Raw genomic sequence first — 24,329 nt, forward strand, 5'->3', positions numbered from 1 at the left:
GTACAAATACTTCATATTACATGATACCCCCAGTAGGGTCCGGGGCAGCCCCATATAATCACGTACATTAATATTTATACAGTGAAACACCTGAATATTTTCAGTAAATACAATAAAATCTGTAAGTAGCCTTTCACCCAGTCAGGTTAGAGTTTGCCTTCCAATGACGTTTTAGTGCCAAACTTTATTTTTAAAAAATTTCAGATTTCAGAGCTTTGGAGATCTCAAAATTGCAGGTTGCAGGCCTATTTATATATGTGAGCACACCAGGTCGCACTGTGAAATACGTTTCTTATAACGGGTTGAAGTCAAAACAAAGTTTGAAAAATAATGTGCTATTTGAAAAATACAATGCTATTGCTGGAATCATTCACTGTTAGAACTGGGAAGGACCCTAGCAGTGATGTATTCCATATATCCATAAAACCAAATCTCCTCAATTTTAACAGGTAGAAAAACCAGGACCACAAAAGTGAATACAGTGACTCCCGGAGGCCACCAGTTTCTTTGCCCCAGAACAAGCCTCCTGGCGATGTGCAGTGCAGACCTCTGGACCACGCGCCCTCTCCAGAGTCATATAATCACAGCCATACCACACCACACATCTTGGATTCAGTTTTTTCTGAGACTGCAGTTTCAAGTGGTCACTTCAGTTTCTGAGTTCTTTGATCCAGTGAAAGCCAAGTGATTTTTTTCCCCAGCAGGTCACTTAGACTCAGGTGTTTTGGCCATGGAGTGAGGTGGCAATGGAGTCTCTGCCCAGGTTCCAGCAAATACTGTACATTTCCTGAGTTTGTGGTTGAAACTAGTCTCCGTGGACCAGCAGTTGACATTTTCCCCCTGTGGAGTTATATTCATGGTTCCACGTTGAACATGTCAGACTGAATGAACATTGTGGTCTGAGGATTTAAAAGATTTATAGTGGAGTCTTGAAAATTTACTTAAGGAATATGTACTTCCCCTAGCAATAACAAATATTACTACAAATGACCATATTAAATTAAAGTAACTTAGACATTTCTGATTTGTAGGAAAAGTTGAAATTAATCTTACAGCAGTTTCAGTTTCAAAATGAAAACATTGCTTTGCCTGACCGCAGATTTTCAGGCTGTTAGTCAACAGTGAGTGAAAGAGTCTCAAGTGACTTTTTTTCTTTAAGAAATAAGCAGTTTTCTCTATGTGTAGAAAAATGTTAGAAGGAAAAACCCTAAAATATCAACCATAGTTTTATCTCGGTAACACTTCTCTTAGGAAAAAAAAGTTTTTATACAGGAAACATCAAAAATTATTTTCATAAGCTGAATGGTAGGTACACGGATTTCTATTTTATTAAAATCTTTATGTGTGGAAATGTATATATTGATTTGCCTATATATTCCATAATTTTAAAAAATACCTTTATTTCATTTCTTTTCCTAACCTGTGTGTTGGTCAATTAAAAAACTTTTTAAACATAAGTCACAAATCCATAAAAAATGTTCTGTAGTGTTCTTTACTGAGATATATTACTTTTTACAATTTTAAAAAAGAAGACTTTCTTATTCATTCTTCGTTCCTTCCCTAATTAATTCGTTTAGTGAGTAGGCAAGAAGCCCGGTTCAAACGCTTTTTTTCCCCACATTAAAAAATAATAATCACTAGAAGGTGTACTGGCAAATGTTGAACTGACTTGGGGAGGAAAAAAGTCTCAATTTGTGTTATTTCTAGTTTCTGTGGTGTAAATACTCCTGCCATAGCCAATTTCAAGCTACCCACATGTTACTGAACACAGAGTAGGTTACTTTGCATTATACAGAATATAGTTATAAATAATTCTACCAAATAGATAAAATGTTAATGTAAATAACAATATAGATAATATTAAAATGCAATAAAATAAGTGAGCCTTGAGTTAAATATCCTTGTTTTTAACAAAGCACTTGATTTAATTATTTATGTCATTTAGTTTTTAATAACAGCTGTGTTTAACAACAGACTCACCAAATCCCTGAAAATTTAAGTCAGCTTTCACAACCCAGTATGAGCCAGCTCCGGCACACTGCGGCTGCCAGATCAGAGCAGTGTCACCATTGCAAAGCAGAGAGAATTCTGGGAGGTGGGCACAGCCAGCCTTTCCCAGATCATAGCCCAGTGGGGCTACAATTCCAGAGACCGCCCCCACCACAACCAGGGAGCCCAGTGGTCCCACACAGCAGGATGGACTGACATTGAGAGGATGAGCCTTTTGTTCTCCCAGCTGCTCACTGCCCCCATGTAAACCGCCAGAGGAGTCCTCCCTGCATTTCCCCAGGCCCCATGCTCCAGCTCCCTGAACACTTTCAACTGTGAAAACCATGACAGCGTCCCCAGGCTTGACTGGGCTCTGATGCCAGCTCTGCCACTATCCTAAATGACCTCAAACAGGTCACACCACCTCAGTTCACAGTTACTGTAACAAATGAGGGGGTTGGACCTGATGATCTGACTTAACCAAGGTTCCTTCCTGCTCTAAAACCCAAGTGAGTCAGGTGCAGTGGCTCACACCTATAATCCTAACACTTTGGGTGGGAGGATTGCTTGAGCCCAGGAGTTTGAAGCCAGCCTGGGCAACATAGTGAGACCCCATCTCTACAAAAAATCCAAAAATTACCTGGGCGTTGGGGGGCGTGCTTGTAGTCTCAGCTACTTGGGAGGCTGAGGCAAGAAGATTGCTTGAGCCCAGGAGGTTGGGGCTTTGGTGCACTGTAATCACACCACTGCACACCAGCCTGGGTGACAGCGAGACCCTGTCTCCAAAAAAAAATCCAAATCAGCCGTGATTACTGAGAGCTTCAGAAAGATCACCAGTGGTGTCCAGACTCATTGAGGAAAGCTCAGGCCACTGAGTCACATGACTTGCTTAACCTGAACTCAGCCTTGGGAACACGGTGAACCTTTCCAGCCCTGATATTTGGTAAAACAGGGAACATAGTCCCCATTTGTTGGCCAGAATCACAGCCTTTGCTGTGCCTCCTTGGCTTCTCTAGACACTCTTGTCTCCCCAAATGGTTTCTTGCCACTGGGAATCTGCCCACCTTTTGACAGACAGCTGTGCTGATGGAACATTGCTCAAAAACTTGAGAATTTACTTACTAAATTAAGTCTCAGAAAATGGGTTAAGTCATGGTTAATGAAGGGAGGAGGAAGAGGAGCAGCATGCTAGTGCAGGGGAGACACAGGCCCTTTTTAACCAGGGTTCCCACAGCGTTTGTGTGGCATTCCTGTGTGTGTTTGTGGGGGCAGGTGGTATGGGTGTGTGTGTATGGTTGTCACTAGAACAAATTGTGCAGCTGTGTACCTTGGTATGTCAAGGTTACCATGATTTATAGGTTGTATGTCCAAGTTCACAACACCAATCCAAGAGAGGAGGGAGAACTGCAGGAGGAAGTCTTAGCGACAGGGCTTTAAGAATGTGTTTCATGTTTAATGCTTTTAACATGGTTGCCTTGTTCTTGCTTCTAGAAAGCACTATAGAAGACATAACCCCAACCCAGATTGCTGTCTGTAGCTGGCCAAACCCATGTGAGGGTGAAGGTGGGGTTTGTGTGTGTGAATGTTGTTATGGTTGTTTATAGTTGTTGTGTTATATCTGAGCTGTAGGAGAGTATTTTACAATAAGAGGTATGAGTTCTGTAATCCCAGCACTTGGGAGGCTGAGGCAGGTGGAGCACTTGAGGTCAGTAGTTCAAGACCAGCCTGGCCAGTGTGGTGAAACCTTGTCTCTACTAAAAATACAAAAATTAGCTGGGCATGGTGGCGGCACCTGTAGTCCCAGCTATTTGGGAGGCTGAGGCAGGAGAATCGCTTGAACCAGGAGGCAGAGGTGAGCCAAGATCATGCCACTGCACTCCAGCCTGGGCAACAGTGCAAGACTCCATCTCAAAAAAAAAAAAAAAAAACCCATGTATATATATATATGAGTTAGACGTAGAGAAGCCTTTCTCTCTCTGCCTCTGGCTGTCTCTCCCTCTGTCTCTTACACTGGATATGCACCCTCTGGGTTTATTCCATTCAGCCGTTCCACAAACGGAATTTCTGCCTCTACACGAGGCACGTGTGTGCTCAGTGCTTTCAGAGCTATGGGCGTGTGGTGTGTCCTCAAGACACTTGGAGTTGAGTAAGGTGGACAAAATATAGAGACATAACATATAATAATGCTTTATGTAATTAATAACAGCTTCTGCATTTTGAGCCACTTGCTACATGACAGACCAATTACCTCATTTACTCACAACAGTCCTCTGAAGTTGAAATGTTATTGCCCCGTCTGCCAGCAGGTCGCCTTCTTAGGTTGTGAACATTCAGACTCACAGATGACCATGGGCCACATAGGGCACTGGGTCTGTTCAGAGGATGGAGGACAAGTCGCCTTCTGCAGGCGCCCTTGCAGCAGTGCACATAGGAGTCTGTTCAGGTGCAGAGAGGTAGGAGTGGAAGCTATCCTAGTAGAAGAGCTTCATGCCCCACAGGAGCCAAAGCTCTTGAAACACGCTCTGGGCATAGCTCCCCATTCTGTGCAAGGGCCATGCCCAGCTACAAGATCACTACGCTCGGGAAGCCCAAATCAGGATTCTTGGCTTCCTATCAGATAGCTCCAGGTTCCTAGATCCTCCCTGGCTGTGCAGTTCACCAGTCAAAGGTCATTCTTATGTAGATAGTGTTGCCTAGTAACATAGTTGACATACTGTCTTTTAGCAGGTTACCAAATTTAGCCAAAGATCAGACTCCCATGCAGAAAGGGAAAAGACGTATGTTAATTCCTTACCTACTCTCTCATTCCCATTTTACAGAGAATAAACCTGAGATTCAGAGAAGTTTATCAACTTGCCTCAAATTACATAATAACCCAGCCAGGATTTCAACCCCAGCCTGACTCCAGATACCATGCTCTTAACTAAAATGCAAGATGTAAATTTTTTTTCTACCCCCATAAGCATGTCCGTGTTTATTTTGCTATTTGAAACACTAGTTTGAATTACTTAACCCTCGAGAACAATCGGCCTTCCTGGAAGCAGCAGCCTGTTTATCTTGTGGCTTTGCCACTGCCTGGTGCACTGCATTACCCCAGTGTGAGAAGCTCAGCACCATGCTAGTTAGCAGTTCTTCTTAGAATAATAATAAAAAAAGCACTAGTTCTTTGCTTTTCTCTGTGAGTCTGTATTTTTAGTAGAGGTTTATGAGGAGGAGGAAAAGAAGTTTTAAGGACAATAGAACCAGTTTTGCATCTGAAAATAAATGAGTACCTGGCTACCAGGTGCAAACAATTCTCTTTTGCCTTGACAGTCCTTTCTTTTTAAATCATCACTATCCTATAGCACAAAACCTAAGAGCTCAAGGCAAAGCTTTATTACTAAGCTCAGTTCAGCATATAAAATCCAGTTTATATATCTGGATTATATTGCAAGAACCATTCAAGAAATGTGCCATCCATGTTCCAAGTATAAAAATAGAAATTTTAAGACAGCGTAACAATATTACTGTTGTTTCATTGGGTGTTTAATTGACTTCAAGCTTTCACCAGGTATTAGAACTATCTGTTGACTTCCAAAACTTCATTGTGTAGTGAGGAGAAATACTAAGGAATTTTGTAGACAAGATGTGAAATAGGTTAGGTAAAATACCATGTTTAAGTGCAATGCAGTGAGCTTATGATAAATTATATTGAAATAGTCAAAATATAATTGATGCGGGAGGTGTTGGAGAGAGACCTTGAGGGGCATGGAATGTTCTGTTTCTTAGCCTAGGTGGTGGGGACAGCTGTGGTTTTATCATCTGAACGCTATCATACATTTATGGACTATGCTTTCTATGGCAATTTTCAAAAATGCAGCTGACAAAGTTTGCCTGCCAATATGAAAAGGTGAATGTTCTTTAGGTAGGAGATACCATTTCATAGATTGTATTGAATCTCATATTACAGGAATTTACAAGATGGTAGATTATACAGTGAGAAAAGAACAAAGTTTGAATATTACCAACATCAGAGAAGCATTGGAAGAATAACTCAAGTTTCCAAAGTGAAACTATCAGGAAAAGTCACCTTTCTCTTTATGAGTAATAAAATTAGAACATAAACAGATCATCAGTGGTGACCTCCCTCCTTATGCTGCTCTCTTCCCTTCTTCTGGAATCTTCCTGGGCAGATACACGCAGTTCTGTCCATGTTTCCTGAGGTGGGCCTGGCCCTGTGCTAGGAACTGGGGACTAGAATCTTTGCCTTCATGACTAGGGAAGCAAGGACTCAATTAGCCAAGAAAAGTTTTTAAACCCAAATAACAATATGAGAATCAAAGTAACACCAAAAAAAAAAAGTTTTCATGAGGCCGTATATGTTAGGTGGTAGTTAAGTGGTACAAAGAAGAAATACTGCCAACCTGCAGATAAAGGAAGCACTGTCTACTTAGGAGTGGTTGGGGAACTTTGAGGATGTGTGGGTTTCCTATGGGTAGAAAAAAAGAGAGCAGACCTTCCAAGAGAGGAAGTCTTGTAACTGAAAGTATTACAGTGGGTGCAGATGTATTCTGTGTGTATAAGCTTCCTGGAAAGGAGGATTTACTGGGGAAGAAATGGACCTGACTTTGAGAAACCGTAAAAATAACAAGCTAGAAGATAATTCCATTGCATTGGGAAAGGGAAGCTGTTATGAGTTTTTGAGATTGGGACTGACCTGTGGCCAAGGTCCTTTTCCAGGGTCGTGCATGTCTGAAACTCTAATGAATGTCATCAGTCCTCATGCTCTATACAGGGCCCAGGTTCCTTACCTTCCATTATTGTTTCAGATTCATGACAGATGCTGCCCGCCGAGAGCAGGAGTCCCTAAAGAAGAAGATTCAGCCGAAGCTCTCACTGACTCTGTCCAGCTCAGTGTCTCGGGGGAATGTGTCCACTCCGCCACGCCACAGCAGTGGAAGCCTTACTCCCCCCGTGACCCCCCCCATCACCCCCTCCTCTTCATTCCGCAGCAGCACTCCGACAGGTGAGTGGCCTGGCCCTACCGCCTTGAGAAGGAGGAGAGGGGAGAAAGAGAAAGTGGGGGCAGAAAGGGGCTGGGGACAGATGACGACACAGACCCACCACATCGTTGATCCTTTCACTAGTCTCTATATATTGGTAAATTCTTTAATTTATTATTGAAGAAATATTTATAGATTATTGTTAATAGGCATGTGATAATGGTTTTGTAGATTTTTTGTCAATATATTTCCCATTTTCACTGTGCATACCCATCTGCACAACATTTTTAATGGGCTCTGTAATAATACATATCTCATCACCCGATTTACAACTAAATATATTATGAACATTTTCTCTTCTAAAACAGTTAAAATAATTGCATCCTTTAGAGAAAACATAATTTATTAAGCAGTCTTGGAGAAATTTAGATACAATTTTTCTTCCAAGGAGACTTCATTGTTTTTACAACGCCTTGAGAAGAAGGGGGAGTCCTTGTCTTCTCCAGCTTTTTCTATAGATAGTGGAAACTTGCCCCTCAATTTAGCTTTTTCACTTGCTTCTTTGTACCCACCTATTCACCAGTCAAGTAATCCATTTTATTTTTCCCAGTCCATCTCTCCTATTTGCCTCCTCTTTCCTGTCAGCCTCCCTGACACACATGTGGATGTGCGCTACTCCAGCATTCTCATCTGCTCTCCTCCAGGTCCTCTCCTTAAAGAGGCTTCTGTCTTTTTAAGGATACCATCTTCATTGATTTGGATCAACTCTGCTCAAAACTTTATCCTCAGTTCCACATTAGGATTAGCCTATAATAATCTGAAGACAAAGTTCAGTTGTTTAAAAGAAAATATTAGTAAGAAAACCTTGGTAGAATTACATGTATCAAGAAACTAGGACTTCAGCTGGGTGCTGTGGCTCACATGTATAATCACAGCACTTTGGGAGGCTGAGGCAGGAGGATCACCTGGGGCCAGGATTTCAAGACCAGCCTGGGCGAAATGGCGTTTTGAATGCCTCACAAGTGCCAGAAACTGAGCTACTGAGGTGAGCAGAGAGAGGCCCCCTTCCCTGACCTCAGGAGCTTACACCTGTTGGAGGATATTGGCATTCTAGGGGCCAAACAAGATCACTCTTTTCTTCCTCTCCCAAGTGTGGAAATGATTAAAAAATAAAACAGCAGTCGCAAATGAAGAACAAAATATCAACTTTATTATTACATAAAGCTAAACCACAGAATGGAGCTTGGATCTGTAACAATTGGGCTTCCTAGTATGTCTTCCCAGAATTCAATTTATTTCCCAAAGTGCACTTCTCAGCTTACCCCAGGGTGGGAGCTGACCAGAGTGCACCTGGACCCTGAGCAGAGCATGCCCAGCCCTTCCTCCCTAGTTCATGCTTCATTAAGTCACTGTTCCTCCTTGGGCAGGAGTGAATAGAGATGGTGGAAGAGGTCCCGCATGTTTGTGCTGTCTGAGAAACAGAGAAATAGCTCTCTTCCCCCAGTGGGAGTATAGACCGTCACTAATCAAATCAATACGCAAATAAATATAACCCTGTAATCATGACAAGTGCTATATAGAATTCTGTGATAGGAGGGCATCCAGAGAGAAGTTTGACCCAGTCAGGAAAGGCTTCCTTTGAAAGATAAATAGGAGTCAACTAAGTAAAGAGGTAAGGGGGAGCAATGTCACAAAGGGAACATTTTGCAAAGGCTCCACGGAGGGGGAAAGCCTGGCAGGTCCCCAGTACTGAAAGCAGGCCAGGTAGCCCGAGTGTAAGATGAGACTGAGGAGGCAGGCGGGGACTAGGGCATTGGGGGTCTTATTCAAAATTTTGGTTGAATCGAAGAGCAAAGAGAACCCACTTGTAACCACACCATCATCTCCTTAGCCATGATTAAAATTGTTTATCTTCTCTGACAGTTTATGTATTTCTCTGTCATCCATTTTCCATTGTGCAAAGTGTGTTTCAGAATACTAATTTCACAAAATACTAGTTGGGGAAAGGGATTTCCTGGTAAGTTTGGGCAGGTGATGAGTTAGACAAAGTTAAATAGATTTCTTTAATTCGGGGCTTTAATATGCACTGTTAGTCTCCAAGGGGAGGATTTAGTAAATTTCCCAAACTTAGTTGCTCTGATTAGGGGACCTCTTTCTCTATGGAGCATCTCAGGGGACTCATGGTTGACAGACACCCTGTGTTCAATCAGGATTGAACATTTTGAAGACAGATTAGGTATGGGAGATAAACCAGAGTTGCTGCCTTAACTTCTTTCTTTACAAATGGTGTTACCTTGGGCAAGTCACTAATACCCATTATATAGATTTTGTGTCAAAGTTAAATGTGATAGCACATGTATAACACAGTGCTCAATAAATGTTCATTTCTTTCGTCTGGGGTTTTCAACTTTGTATTTTAGGAACAGAATCAAGGTCATGCTTCTAGAGGACGAACCAATTCATTTGTGTTAGGCATTTGTCCATTTCCTTGAATACACCACCATGTTTCCCTTTTATTTTATTTTGTGAAGATTGACTTTCCAGGATCTTTGTGTAACATTTATGTTGTAAATCTAAGGAATGAAAAAGAGTGTCGTGTAATTCCGCAATCCTCTTTTCTGGGTATTGCTATGATATTTATTCACATATAATATGAATTATGGGGGCAGTCTCCAATTGGCTGTGTTTTATACCTGAAGTAATATGGACTGACTCATGTCCAATCCCAGATAACTATGACTGCCCCAATTAGTGACGGGTGCCTAGGACCCCATGAAAATAAAGACAGTTTAAAAGTGAGAGTTTATTATTTTTCATGTAAGAATGTTTGGAAGAAATGGAATCATTTCCTTTCCTTCAGACATAAAGAAATCTTTCTGACACCTTGCCTATTTTAGCAATTTCCCATTGAGAGAATTAATTTATGTTGTGGTAAAGATGTATCATTTTCAGTCTGTCAAGATCATTGGTAAGTTATTTGCTGCTGGAAGAACATTCCATGTAAACATCAAAAATTAGCAGGGGAAATGGTTTCTTAAACCCCTACCATGTACAATTTTGATTGTGTACATTTTTCAATGTTTGGAATGTTATTTTACCTGTAGTTAGAGAGATCAGCTTATTTTGCCTGACTAATGTGGTTTTAGTCACTTTCATTGCCAGGTTATAAAATTCCACATTTCTACCCCTTAAATTCACTCTTCCAAGTTCTATATTCATGGTGCATTCCCACTTCAGAAGTAATAGTCATCTTGTAGGAACTTCATTTATAAAATGTTCTTTAAGATATACTTTCTTGACAATACTGAATTAGAGCTCAGCTTTATCCTGGAGTTTCCAGTATTTCTTAGGTATACTTGGAATTAATGTTTGTTTTGCAATTTTTTTTTTTTCTGTTTGCAACAGGGTCTTACTATATCACTCTATCACCTAGACTGGAGTGCAGTGATGCTATCCTAGCTCACTGCAGCCTCAAACTCCTGGGCTCAGCCTCCTGTGTAGCTCACCTCAGTCTCCTGTGTAGCTGGGACTACAGGCACATGCCACAATGCCCACCTAATTTTTTGACTTTTTTTGTAGAGATGAGGTCTTGCTATGTTGCCCAGGCTGGTCTTGAACTCTTGGCCTCAAGCAATCCTCCTGCCTCTGCCTCCCAAAACTCTGTGATTACAGGCAGGGGCCACCATATATGGCCTGTTTTGCCATTTTTACATCCTAGAATAATCTTTTTCTCTCATTGTTTTCCTTTCCTGTCCTTGTCTTTTTTTCTTTTAATATATAGAAAAAGTATTCATTTAAGAAAAGCTTAGAATAGTTTAAATCATAGATCAGCAAACTTTTTCTATAAAGGTCCATATAGTAAATATGCTCTGCAGGCCACAGGGTCTCTGTTTCAGCTACTCAACTTTGCCATTGTAATGTGCAAGCAGCTATAGAGCCACCTAAATTAATGGGCATGGTGTGTTTTATTAAAAGTTTTTCTAAAACTTTATGTACAAAAACAGGCCAGAGTTGGCCCATAGGCCACAGTTTTCCAACCCCTGGTTTAAATAATAGAGAAATGGAATTGAAAAATAAGTGTGATTAAATTATCTGAAAATAAAGTGTTAAGACAATTCATACCCTTCTCCTTTTAAAAGTAGTAACATGGGCCAGGCACGGCTGCTCATGCCTGTAATCCCAGCACTTTGGGAGGCAGAGGCAGGCGAATCACCTGAGGTCAGGAGTTCGAGATGAGCCTGGCCAACATGGTGAAACCCCATCTCTACTAAAAATGTAAAAATTTGCCAAGTGTGGTGGCTCGTACCTGTAATCCCAGCTACTTGGGAGGTTGAGGCAGGAGAATTGCTTGAACCTAGGAGTGGAGGTTGCGGTGAGCCGAGATTGCACCACTGCACTACAGCCTGGGTGACAGAGCAAGACTTCGTGTCAAAAAAAAATAAAAAGTAGTAACATCTAAAGTACAATTACTTAGAGGGAAAGGCAAGTAGCACTTGCGGAGTGTTTGCTATGTGTGCTTACTGTATTCTTTATGTATGACATTGTATTTAATCTTAACACCAGCCTCACTGAGACATTATTATTCCCATGTACAGATAAGAAATAGAGGCTTACTAAGGTTAACTTGACGCATCCATGTCTGTCTATTCAAAGAATAAGCTCTTTCCAGTATACCCACACTTTCTATCCACATTCATTATTATTACATTAATACTTTTTTAAAAACTTTATTAGACCGTCCATACTGTGTGTGAACTTGACACCTCCAAACTCAAAATATGTTAAGTTACTGAAACCTTGGTTTGACTTCATTCACCGTAACTTTCGTTTTCACACAGCTCTGCCATTCAAACAGCATGTCATAACAGAAGGACTTAACAGTTTGGTTCAGCCAGGGTTTCTCTAAGGGTCAGCTGACTCCAGATAGCTGGTTGTTAAATAATCGGGTTTGCAAACTGTTTGCTAAACTGTTACCTTGAAATCAGCCATGATGGGAGTATTTACACCAGTGAAATAGGCAAATGCTACATATCAGGACCTTCCCTGCCCCACTTTACCATTATACCACTGTTTTTTCCTTTCAGTATTTACCAGATTAATCTTACTTAGTTTGTAGGTCAAGGAATCGTGGATCCATGTGTCTGCAAATAAACCTAAAGTCAATCGCCAATAAATAAATAATGACCATTTCAGGCAATGGACTGCTTTGTTGGCACTCACCACAATGTTGTAGGAAAGGTTTTTACATTATCTTGTTACATGAGAAAATCCAATTTCAAAACTGCAGGAGCAATATGATCTCAATTTTTTTTTCTTTTTTCTTTTTTTTTTTTTTGGAGACAAAGTCTCACTCTGTCTCCCAGGCTGGAGTGCAGTGGTGTGATCTCAACTCACTGCAACCTCCACCTCTCAGGTTCAAGAGATTCTCTGACCTCTGCCTCCCAAGTAGCTGATACTACAGGTGCACATCAACACCACCCAGCTAATTTTTGTATTTTTAGTAGAGGCAGGTTTTCGCCATGTTGGCCAGGCTGGTTTGAACTCCTGACCTCAAGTGATCCTCCTGCCTCGGCCTCCCAAGGTGCTGGTATTACAGGCGTGAGCCACCACACCTGGCCCATGATCTCAATTTTATCTTTTACTTAAGAGAAGTTAACCATGGTTAACTACCTTAATATGACAGGAAGATGAATGTTATTTTCTTCTTTTTCTTTTCCCATATTTTCTAAAATGAGCTTGTCTTTCTTTTTATAATTAAAACAACTTAGTACATATGATTGGAGGATATAGAATTACTGGCCCTAAAAAGAGTTGAATGAATCTCTTTCCATCAAATTAATTGACCTTTGACATGGGGTCATCCTATAGCAAAGGCCTTTTTGCTTTTGCATCCATCATTAGAGAGCAGGTTGTCTTGGTTATTATTGCCTACAGCTTAGTTAAGAAAGTAATTTCTCCCCCCTCCCCCCATATTTCCCCATTGAACCTCTTAAAACAGTGATTTTCTATCAGAATGAATGTTGAAATCACCTGGAAAAAATTTTAATCTACCTCTGCCTGGGCTCCACCCACAGCCACTCTGATTCAGTTGGTGGGTGGGGCTTGGGCATTGGGAGTTTTTAAAAGCTCTTTTGGGTGGGTAATTCTACAACCAGAGTTAAGAAACCACTGTTTTAAAACGCGGCCCATCTCATTGTACTATCTGTGTGCCTTCTAGCTTGAATTTTGAACATATTTCCACGTTGTCTGGAGAAAGATTACTGTAATCCGTTTCCTTGACCTCCAGGATGAATCCAGTGGGACTGACAGATGCTCACTCATGTCTTAATGGAGAAGCCATGGAAAGAGCTGGCTGGGTTTCTGGTTCTAATAGCATCGCGTAGTTACTCCTGGAAAATATTTGTATATATATTTTGGCGCACTCTGGGGGGAAAAATTCAAGTATTAAACCAGAGAAAGGCACCCAAGGAAATTAAACCAATTTTTAGGTTTTCTTGTTTAGATTCTTAATATAAAATTTAAACTTCTGCATTGTTTTATTTTACTTCATATTCCTGTGTCTCTTGGTATGGCCTTTTAAAAAACATTTCTTTATGACTTTTACAATAAATTTTTCAGATTATAAAGATATTCAAAATTTCAGGAGTTATTAATACACAGCAGATTATTTTAAATAATATAGTATTAATTTTTCCCTCGGGGTGGACATTACTCTGCAATACAGACTTACAGGACTGATAGAATTTTGCTTGGCATTTAGAAGCTCTATCTGAATGGAGTTGAGGTGAGCTCTTCCCTCATGCCTTTATTGTTAGAAAGCAAAATAAACTTAAATAGGCTTAATAAGGACAAAAAATCCCAGACAGAAAAAAGATAACCAAAATAAAGTATAAACTAACATACATCCCCCACCTACCCAAAAGAAAAGAATAAAATGGAAGGAAAAATCTCAGAGAAATACTATTCTGTTTAATAGTGGAAAATGAGGGGAGAAAGGTGAAATATTTCAGCCTGACTGAATTTTGTGATATGAATTCCTGAGGCTGTGATTTGGTTTTTCTAACACATTCTCCATAAAGAGTTGGATGTCTGCATGTTACCTAAGCAACGTTCCCTAAAATCTTCCTATTGATCTGATTTACATTTCCCTTTTCACATAAATACCCGCTCTTGTAGCTGGAGAATGAGAAGATGTTGCTATATTCTTCGCCTGCATTCTGTAGGTCACTGAAAGACCCTTTCCTGGCCTACAGTTTATTTGCTTGTTTATATACTACTCTGTTGTAATCCTTGTCTCTTCCTGTTCCTTTTTGATTGACTAGTAAAAACCTTTATTCCTCGGCCTGAGTGTCATGGTCGAGTCTAACGGCTAATTCTGCTTCCCCAGCATCTTCTGCAGCCACTTATTTTTAATCTCTTCTTGCTACTGAAAATGTTGGAGTGAGGATGGCAACAAGGAAATAGGATTTTATTTGTTTTTCCACAGCCATACCACTTAGAAAAAACCTTCCCAAACAAAACATTTTTTTGACTTGAAGAAAACAGTCAAATTGGCCAGGCACAGTAGTTCACGCCTGTAATCCCAGCACTTTGGGAGTCCAAGACAGACAGATCTCCTGAGGTCAGGAGTTCGAGACCAGCCTGGCCAACATGGCAAAACCCCATCTCTACTAAAAATACAAAAATTAGCCAGGCATGTTGGTGCGCACCTGTAATCCCAGCTACTTGGGAGGCTGAGGCATGAGAATCAGTTGGACCTGAGAGGCAGAGGTTGTAGTGAGCCAAGATTGCTCCACTGCACTCCAGGCTGGGTGACAGAGTGATACTTCATCTCAAATAAATAAATAAATAAATACAAATCAGTGGTGATCTGTAATCATAATAGATCTTTTTCTAACCTTATAGTGCACAAAAGCATTCACATTCACCATCTAATTTGATCCTTGTTAATACTCGATGGGACACAAGGCAAGTATTATTAACTTTTATTTTAAGTCCAGGGTACAAATGCAGGTTTGTTACATAGGTAAACTTGTGTCATGGGGGTTTATTGTCCAGATTATTTCATCACCCAGGTATTAACCCTAGTACCCATTAATTATTTTTCCTGATCGTCTCCCTCCTCCCACCCTTTACCCTCCACCCTCCGAAAGGCCCCAGTGTATATAATTCCCCTGTATGTGTCCATGTATTCTCATCATTTAGCTCTTTCTCATCATTTGGCTCCCACTTATAAGTAAGAACATGCAGTATTTGGTTTTCTGTTTCTGTGTTAGCTTCCTAAGGATGATGGCCTCCAGCTCCATTCAAGTCCCTGCAAAGGACATGATCTCATTTTTTATGGCTGCATAGTATGCCGTGGTGTGTATATGTACCACATTTTCTTTATCCAGTCTATCATTGATGGGCATCTAGGTTGATTCCGTGTCTTTGCTATCATGAATAGTGCTGCAGTGAACATTTATCTGAGCATCTGTCTTGTTATAAGGCACTGCGCCAAGTATTGGGGATACAGAAAAGCATAAGGCATATAGCCCTTGTGGTTTAGAACTTACATCCCTTAATAGAAGCAGGCTACATATGCCTGTGGAACAGACAACTAATGAACATGATGTAGACACACAAGGGCTAAATTAGCAGCACAGATGATTAATAAAACAATATTGAGATACACATAAGGTCATTCTACACTGTTTTAATGCAATTAAAAGATGTATATTCACACCCATAAAATGTCATAGATAATTGCAAGGCAAATGTAAGTTCCAAAGCAGTTGGAATAAGGTGAGATCATAGGGAAAGTAATTTGGGCAAACAATTTTATAGTCCATGATTATGGAGTGTGTCAGGTGAGGGAATTAGTGAGCAGACCTGGATGTGTTGACTAAAGGTGGTATGCAAATCTAGAGTTTTCTGGGAGACCCTCCAGAACTCTGGGAGCACAGAAGTAAAGTGCTAAGAGTCCTTGACACCAAAGGGGTCTCGATCCAAATCTTGGTTCTGCTGCTTGAGAGACAGATGGACTTAAACCTTTTCAAGCCTCAGTTTCCTCATCTGTATGATGGAGGCCGTGTTTACCTTACTGTAAGGATTAATTAAATAAGGATAGGGCCAGGAACAACTGCTGTGTTAATACTGATTCTATTTAAACCACCAGTTCAGAAAATAAATCAGCATAGGAATATCCCCGCTCTGCTTTCAAGATACCCTGCATTAGTAAATAAGCCCCATGTGTTCAGGAACTATTGACTGTCAGTGGTGGAAATGGTTTATGTTGTCAGGTTAGTTAGGGCTTCTAGAAATAGCTATATAGCACGTGTAAATCAAAACATTTTTTGCTCTAAGCTGAATCCAGCCTTTTTGGGCAGACAATATTTCACCAGCCCTGGCCAGGGCTGCTTGTGCATGTTTATTTTTGGTCTGCACTAACCTCAGAGAAGGCTGATTCCAGGAATGTACATTACAGGTGGTATTTGCTAATGACTGCTCTGGACGTGGATAAATTTTCAGGAAGGAGATGGGGTCATTTTCTTGTCAGAATGGATACAAATGCTATATCTAAAGTGTCTGTGGGACCAAAGGAAAAAAAAAACGGAAGTTGGACTTCGGCAACACTAAAGAAGTGTGTGCTTTGAAGGACACTATCAAGAAATTGAGACGACAATCAGAATAGGTGAAAATATTTGCAAGCCGTGTGTCTGATAAAGGCCTCATATCTAGAATATGTACAGAACTACAATTCAACAATGAAAGGACAACCCAGTTTAGAAATGAGGGGAAATGACACTGTTGTTATTAACACAGAAGCATTTAAGATTATCATTTTATAACCAGGGGTGGCAGAAGTGAAGATGGAGCAAGTTGACCAATTTTTATATCCTGGTTGTTATTTTAGTAAAGGTAGCAATAACTCTTTTAACTGTGGAGACTCAGAGTACTAAGAAACAGAACACTGGATGTTTCCAGCAGGTGAACACGCTGGTGAAGGAGCTCTGTCCCCTTTCTTGTTGAAGGATGTGCCCACATAGGCCCAACCATCATCACAGTTGGGAAGGGGGGGACACCCCTTTGTGCTACCCAATTTGGGATACTTTTACATTTCAGATTCCCTTTAAGGTGTGTAGAATTGAACATCCCACTGGTAAGATTTAAATCAAGGTCAGGAGGCCATGTAAAGGGCATCTCAAAGTCTTTAGAACTGGGGGAGTTTTGACTACAGTGTCTCTGAAACTCCCTCCCCTCCTTCCTGTGCAGAGCAGAGAACGTCCTCAAACCTGCTCTGAGGGGAGAGGGGAGCAGATCTCATTATCCCTCCACCCAGCAGAGAGAGTGAAACTGACAGAGGTGTGATATAGGTTCCTCGGGGCCACAGAGCTGAGTGATGTTGACCCAGCCCTTCCACTCTAGGTATTTACCAAAGAGGAGTGAAAACATATATCCACAAAAGACAGATACAAGGATGTGCATAGCACCTTTATTCACAGTAGCCCCAAAATGATAAGTAGTTCATCCACAGATAAATGGGTAAACTGTGATATATCCAGAGAGTGGATTATAATTTAGCAATAAAAAGAAAGTACTGATACACACACAAAAATGGATGAATCTCAAAAACATTATGCTGAGCAAGTTAAGCCTGACACAAAGGGTACTCATGAAGTTCAAGTACAGGCAAACCAACCTGCAGTGACAGAAATCAGAACCATAGTTAACTTGAGAATGTGAGGAAGAAGGTGTGGACAAGGGAACTTTCTTGAGTGATGGATATATTCTGTGTCTTGATTGGGATGTTGGTTTCACAGATGTGTACATTTATCAAGCTCATCCAATTATACACCTGCCAGATGCTGTGGCCCACACCTGTTATCCCAGCACGGGAGGCTGAGGTGGGAGAATTAGTCGAGCCCAGGAGTTTGAGACCAGCCTGGTCATCATAGTGAGACCTTGTCTCTACAAAAATCAAAAAATTAGCTGGGTATGGTGGCACATGCCTGTAGTCCCAGCTACTCGGGACTGAGGCAGGGAGGATGGCTTGAGGCTAGGAGGTCGCAGCTGCAGTGAGCTGTGACTGTGCCACTGCACTCTAGCTTGGGTGACGGAGTGAGACCCTGTCTCAGAAAAAAACAAGCATACACTTCAGATTTGTGCATTTCACTGTGTGTAAATCTTACCTCAATTGAAACAAAAGAGTGGTTGCTCAGGCAGGAATGAAGAACAGGAGTCCACAACTTCCAGTCACTCTTTGAACTAGAAAATAGCATTTCCTCTGTTATAAACAATTCATTTAGGAACAATGAAGTGAATACATGCAGTAGTTTGAGTTTGAAAATCTCTGGAATTTCCTGTTCATTGAAGAAAGACAGTAGGCGGAATTCTTTATCCTTAGCATAGGAACATTAAGGAAGCAGTAACATGGACAAATAAAACAGTTACGGGACTCATTAAGTAGAGAGAAGGAGCAGAGGAAAAAAGATAGAGAAGAGCTGTTGCCAAACTCTCAGTCCAGTGACACAGTTGAGAATTGGTTAATGACTGAAAGTGTTTCTGATAGAACTTACAGCACCTACGTCTTCCAATACCCAAAATATTTTGTTTCCCATGAGATAAAGAGTGCTTCCTTACATTGAGAATATTACCAGAAAGAAAATTAAAGCCGCCCAGGTTCAGTCCATGTTGAGCACATCCTCAGAAACTCTAAGTAATCCAGTTTCTCTGATGGGCAGGCACTTAAATCCTCAGATTTAATATCTGTACTAACAGAAAGCCAATAATTCAGTGTTTCTGCGTTATTTTTTATAATGTTCATGCAAAGTGATCCTATACCACACTTGACCATTTACATTTAGTTAAAAACCTGAATTTCATCTCTACTATTAACTGTGTTGTTTAATCAAACTCAATAAAAGTAGTATGTCCACTGTTAAGGATTCCCATAAGAAATCTCAAAGGTCTTTACAGCCATATTTCACTTCGTGCGAGAAACACGGTTAGTGGTGAGGCATTGGTCCTAGGTCCTAGCTGCTTTTTCTTTGTCCCAGCAGGGGTCTCTGCATTGGCCAAAAAAATATCAAAAAAGATCACAAGGTAAAGTTGTTTTAAAGAGCACACATTAAGACTGTGCTGCTCACACCCTGTCTCCCCAAGAAAGAATGCCATCTTTTTAAGCCAACGTCCAGAGCTCGCTCATATGCCAACATCCATCAGTGCACACTTCTCAGTAATTTTCCTTTGGAAGCACAAACCAGAACTGAAATATGAGTGCTAAAGAGAGCAACATATTGTAAGCCTGGAAAATGGTGTGGACTCTACTGAAAACATGAATAAACAAACAGACGCCCGAGACTGCCATACACCTCCCTTGTGAAGGTGATGTAGATTTAGCACCTGAAGAATTCACAGCCCAGACAAACTCATATATTTCCAAAGACACCTTTTCTCCACACCCCCGTCCCTGCCACCACCAGTCTAAAACACGGCATATTAAAATCAGAGAAGCCCTTTCATCTTCATGAGTATCACGGCAGCAAACTTGTTTTAATGTCTTTTCCATGTGGCTCAAGTTTTAACAATAAAATGATCCTCAGGCACACCCAGCTGCACAGCATTAAAGAACCTGCAGAAAACTGAGAATGCTTTCAGCAAATTTGGTTTTGCTAAAAAGACACGGGACAGAATCTCACTGCTCCTGTCCCAGGACTTGTGTCAGATGTTGGAAATGCACTCAGAACAAGCGGTATTTGACAGGCAGGAAGAAACTGAGGTTGCTAGAACCTTTCTGGGACCATGGACAAAGAGATTGTGCATGTCTGGCACCTTGCAACCAAAATTACATAGTTCCTCCTTGGAAAATTGGACTGGTGTTAATTCATATTTAGCTGTAACAAGTTGGGTTGATCTTATCAGATCAAAGATTTATTTCATATTCCACTAGGCTGAATAAGTTTTTTTTTGTTTTGTTTTGTTTTTTAAAAAAAAAAGCCAATTAGGCTCTGCTTGGTATGGAACACATAGGTAAAATCAACCATAAGAAACTAAAGTTGGTTGGGGGACAACTGTATATGAATTTGACATCTACTGATCTTATGATGTACTGTGTTTTCTATCTCAGTACCCCAATTCTTCAGTTTTATTTTAAGGCAGCCAGAGTATTCTAAGTAGTTACAGGCCCCAGGACAAATCATTCTCAGGGAGCCTGAATAATTTTGAATGAAGTGGTCGGTCCCTGACATTGTCTACCAATTAAGATGTTTCCTTGCAGCCTGAGACTGGATGCATTTTAATTTTTCAAATAGATTCCTATTTCAAAATTACCAAAATTTTTAAATAAAAAATAAAAGTCAAGCAGACTTCTTTCTGGCAGATGAAGTGGTGCTTTTCATGTGATCTGTTTTCATGTGAGCTCTCTAAGATAAGCTATGTCACTGTATTTAGTTAAAAGTCTCATCAGAATGTTTGACTTGAAAATGGCTGCCTAGAGTCTTAAATTCAGGGGTGGAAAGGCCCTCGATATGCGTTTCTGTTGGTGCGTCGTCAGCTCTCCTCCTCTAGACAGAACTGTCTGGGGTTATCCAGGCTGAACTAACAGTGTGCTAACAGTTACGGGGACTGATGCTGGGCCATCAATGTAGGATGGTGTTTTTGAGACATGATCGTGACTCCCATATCTTGAGCAGGCCCCCACCCTTTTAAATGGTTACTTTCTAATATTCCACCAAGTCCTGGACCATTATTGTGTTGAAAGTCTCCCTGAAATTCACCATGATGAAGTTAGTTTTGGCAGAGCACTTAGATGCTATGAATGGTATTTCACTGCCATTAAAAGGAAGCATTCTTTGAAAAAAGTGTTTAATTAAAGCCTCTTGGTTTCTGTAATACCAATATATATAATTTATGCTATGTTGTGTGTAAAGGAAAATTAAGACTAACAAAACTTGACAAATGGTTAATATTTAAAAGCATGCAATTAAAATGTCACAACTTAGTTGTGAGTGAGCTACCAAGGGGATCTTGACTGGAGTTGGTTCTGAAGGGCTAGATGAGCTACTGCCACCACCTGTGGGCCATGCACCTTAACCTGGAAGGGTTCCCCACGCGCCCCCCCGGGAGATGAATAGTGCCCTTTTGGAAACTAAAACCATAAAATTAAAATTATGAAGTAACTGCAAATATGAAAATTGGCTTTTTCTTTAAATCAAAGAAAAATGAAACCTTTCTGGAATAACTGTATAATAAATATGCATTACAGAAACATAAGTACACCTTTGGTAACTAATACATGGTACTTGCCAAGTAAATAGTAAATTAAAAGTTCAGGCCAGGCACAGTGGCTCACGCCTATAATCCCAGCACTTTGGGAGGCCAAGGCAGGTGAGGCCTGAGGCACTTGAGCCCAGGAGTTCAGGACCAGCCACGGTAACACAGGGAGACCCTGTCTCTGCAAATAACTGTTTTTAAATTAGCCAGGTGCAGTGGCATGTGCCTGTGGTCCCAGCTACTCAGGAGGCTGAGGCAGGAGGATCACCTGAGCCTGGGAGCTGGAGGCTGCAGTGAGCCTAGATTGCACCACTGCACTTCAGCCTGGGCAACAGAGCAAGACCCTGTCTCAAAACAGAACAAAGTTTAGTAGAATCTAGTTAGCCTTTCCCCTCCCCCAATCCCCCGAAATGGAGTCTTGCTCTGTTACCCAAGCTGGAGTGCAGTGGCATGATCTTAGCTCACTGCAACCTCTGCCTCCCGGGTTCAAGCAATTCTCCTGCCTCAGCCTCCCGAGTAGCTGGGATTACAGGCACCCGCCACTGCGCCTGGCTAATTTTTGTGCTTTTAGTAGAGACAGGGTTTCACCATGTTGGCCAGACTGGTCTCAAACTCCTGACCTCATGATCCACCCACCTGAGCCTCCCAAAGTGCTGGGATTACAGGCATGAGCCACCGTGCCCAGCTAGTTAACACATTTGTAAGTAATCTATAGGGCTCTGTTTTCTAAAATGAATAAGTAATAAATATTCCAAAAAGGATTTTTTTCATTCCCTTTTTTGCTTTCCAACAAATATGTGTTTCTTGGCATCATCAAAAGTGGAAGTTTTGCCAGGACTAGAAAGCTTGTCCTTTGCCATGTGGGAGACCTTTAGCTAAAGCTATAAATGTGGCACGCTGATGAACATTGTCATTTTAATTCTGTCAAGCAAGGAGGGTAAACTGGAAAATGAATTATGCTATATATAAACTTGAAAGTAGCTCCATCTTCGTGGTAGCTGTGCCTCTTAAAAATAACATCTAACAGCCTCCTAGAATTTCTATTTACTGGTGTTTTCTATTATATAATAGTATATTTTGGAAAGATGGCAGGACTGAAAAGTGAATGGATGTTTTCTCAGTACATTTTGCCTCTTTTGTTATCTTCCAGAAGGTGGCAATTTGTGGCTCCTTCAGAGTGTTCTCAGGTTCTTGTCTGTAGTGTTCTGAGTGGTCTGAATTTATTAACCTAATAAACCATATTGTTACTTAGATGCTGAATTAATATTTATCATTGGTTCCTCTCATTCAAGTATATTTTCTAAGATATTAAATGAATGTAGTTTTAGTATCTTTTCTAAGATACTAAATGTAGGATGGTGTTTTTGAGGCATGATCATGACCCTATACCTTGAGCAGGCCCTACCCTTTTAAATGGTTACTTTCTAATATTCCACCAAGTTCTAGACCATTATTGTGTTGAAAGTCTCCCTAAAATTCACCATGATGAAGTTAGATACTAAATGATACTAACTCATTTAGTATCTTAGAGAAGATACTAAAGCGAATCAGTTCTGCATACCTGTTCATTGTTGTCTTATAAGAAGTCATTTCCCTCTCTGTTCATGATGCTTGCAAACTGGAGCTCAGGTGATAGGAGCATGGTGTTAATAAGTCTGAGGTCATGGGTTTAATTCTCATGTGGGCCAGTTAACTTAGCTTCATCCTGGTGCCATGAACCATGCCCTTGAAGCTAACTAAATGTCAAACAACAGGTAGTGTGGTCCCTTGACTCAGAAAAGAGAGGATGCTTGATAGGAAGAAATGGAACATACACATGGGACAAATCACATTCTCCAAGATTGGCCTTAGCCTCAAGGTCAGTGTGAAAATATCATGGTTATGAAGAAAACAACTCAAATGCGTGTCTTACTGCGTATGTTTCGGAAATAAAAGAATTACATATTTCAGAGACTCCTGAGAGCTCTGTGTTAAGATCTCTGGCCTCCATTTATGCACTGACAGAGTAGCAGCATTGCTGTAACATGTTGTTCATCTTCCTGTTCATCTTTTGTGCTCAGTACAGATGTCCTCAGAATATTCAAAAGAATGGGAAACAGATCAGTAAAAATAATAATAATGTATGTCTTAAGAATGGGGAAGCTGCAAACCATTTTAGTAGTTGTTGCCTGGTAAGAACAGGGATCCTAGTGACATGGACGGAAGGGTGCTCTTTCCACCTACTGCTGTCTTTTAAAATGATGGTCAAAGAGGCCAGAGAGTGACTCCATTCCCTACTCCACCACTTAGATGAGAATTCTTGGGAGAAGGGCAGGTGAGGCAATGGCTTCATTATGGAAGTTGTCGTTCCTTAACATTCCTAAATTTACAAAGTGCTTATTGCCCTGAACTCCTCCCAATTAAAGAAAACAAAGAAGGAAAAACACTATGGCATAAAATAGCATCAGATCTTTACATATATGGAATTTGGGAACCAGAAATTTATGCAGAGATCATCTTGGCTACTTTTTTCAAACTGAAGTCACATCTCATTGATGGGTCATGAAATTAATTGGTAAGATATAACCAGCATTTTAGAAAGACAAGAAAAAAACAAAATAGAGTGTTTCACACTCCATAAGGATAAGTATTAGCTGGGGAAATGGGGGGGATGTGTGTGTGTGTGTGTGGGTGTGTGTGTGTTAGACGTTTTCTGAGTTGTAATGTAAAATATATTTTTCAATGGATCATGGTCAAAAAATTTGGAAGCCTGCAAGTGATCTAGGCTCATCTCTTCATAAGTGTAGAGTCAAGGACATGTAGCTAAATTGCGTAAAACAGTACCACAGTCCAAGCTTCTTGATTCCCACTGTAGTGCTTGTTCCTCTCAGTCACATTCCAGCCACTATAAAACAGCAAGTGTGTTTCCGTAATCACACTGCATCATGTTGGTAGTTCACTCCTGAGACCCCATCGAGCCATAGCTATATAATTCCCTCTGGGCCTGCAGACCCTGGAACACTTGCAGACTCCGCATCACCAGAATGCATACAGAGTCCTTGACTGTAGCATAACCACAGAGAGGAAGAAAAATGCTTTTTTAAAATATGGCTTTTTTGTAGATGG

At 40.7% G+C, this 24,329-nt stretch overlaps 1 protein-coding gene across 3 annotated transcripts in view; it reads left to right on the top strand.

Annotated features, from left to right (window-relative positions):
* The window catches only part of JAZF1 (JAZF zinc finger 1), a 354,117-nt gene that overhangs the window by 282,349 nt on the left and 47,439 nt on the right, over positions 1-24,329 (top strand). For all 3 annotated transcript variants that reach the window (NM_001131604.1, XM_054558858.2, XM_063725473.1), the window contains 1 exon segment: positions 6,798-6,994. In NM_001131604.1, the coding sequence (NP_001125076.1) occupies positions 6,798-6,994 (197 nt within the window).

The sequence above is a fragment of the Pongo abelii genome, chromosome 6 (genome assembly GCF_028885655.2).
Source record: "Pongo abelii isolate AG06213 chromosome 6, NHGRI_mPonAbe1-v2.0_pri, whole genome shotgun sequence".
Lineage (NCBI taxonomy): Eukaryota > Metazoa > Chordata > Mammalia > Primates > Hominidae > Pongo > Pongo abelii.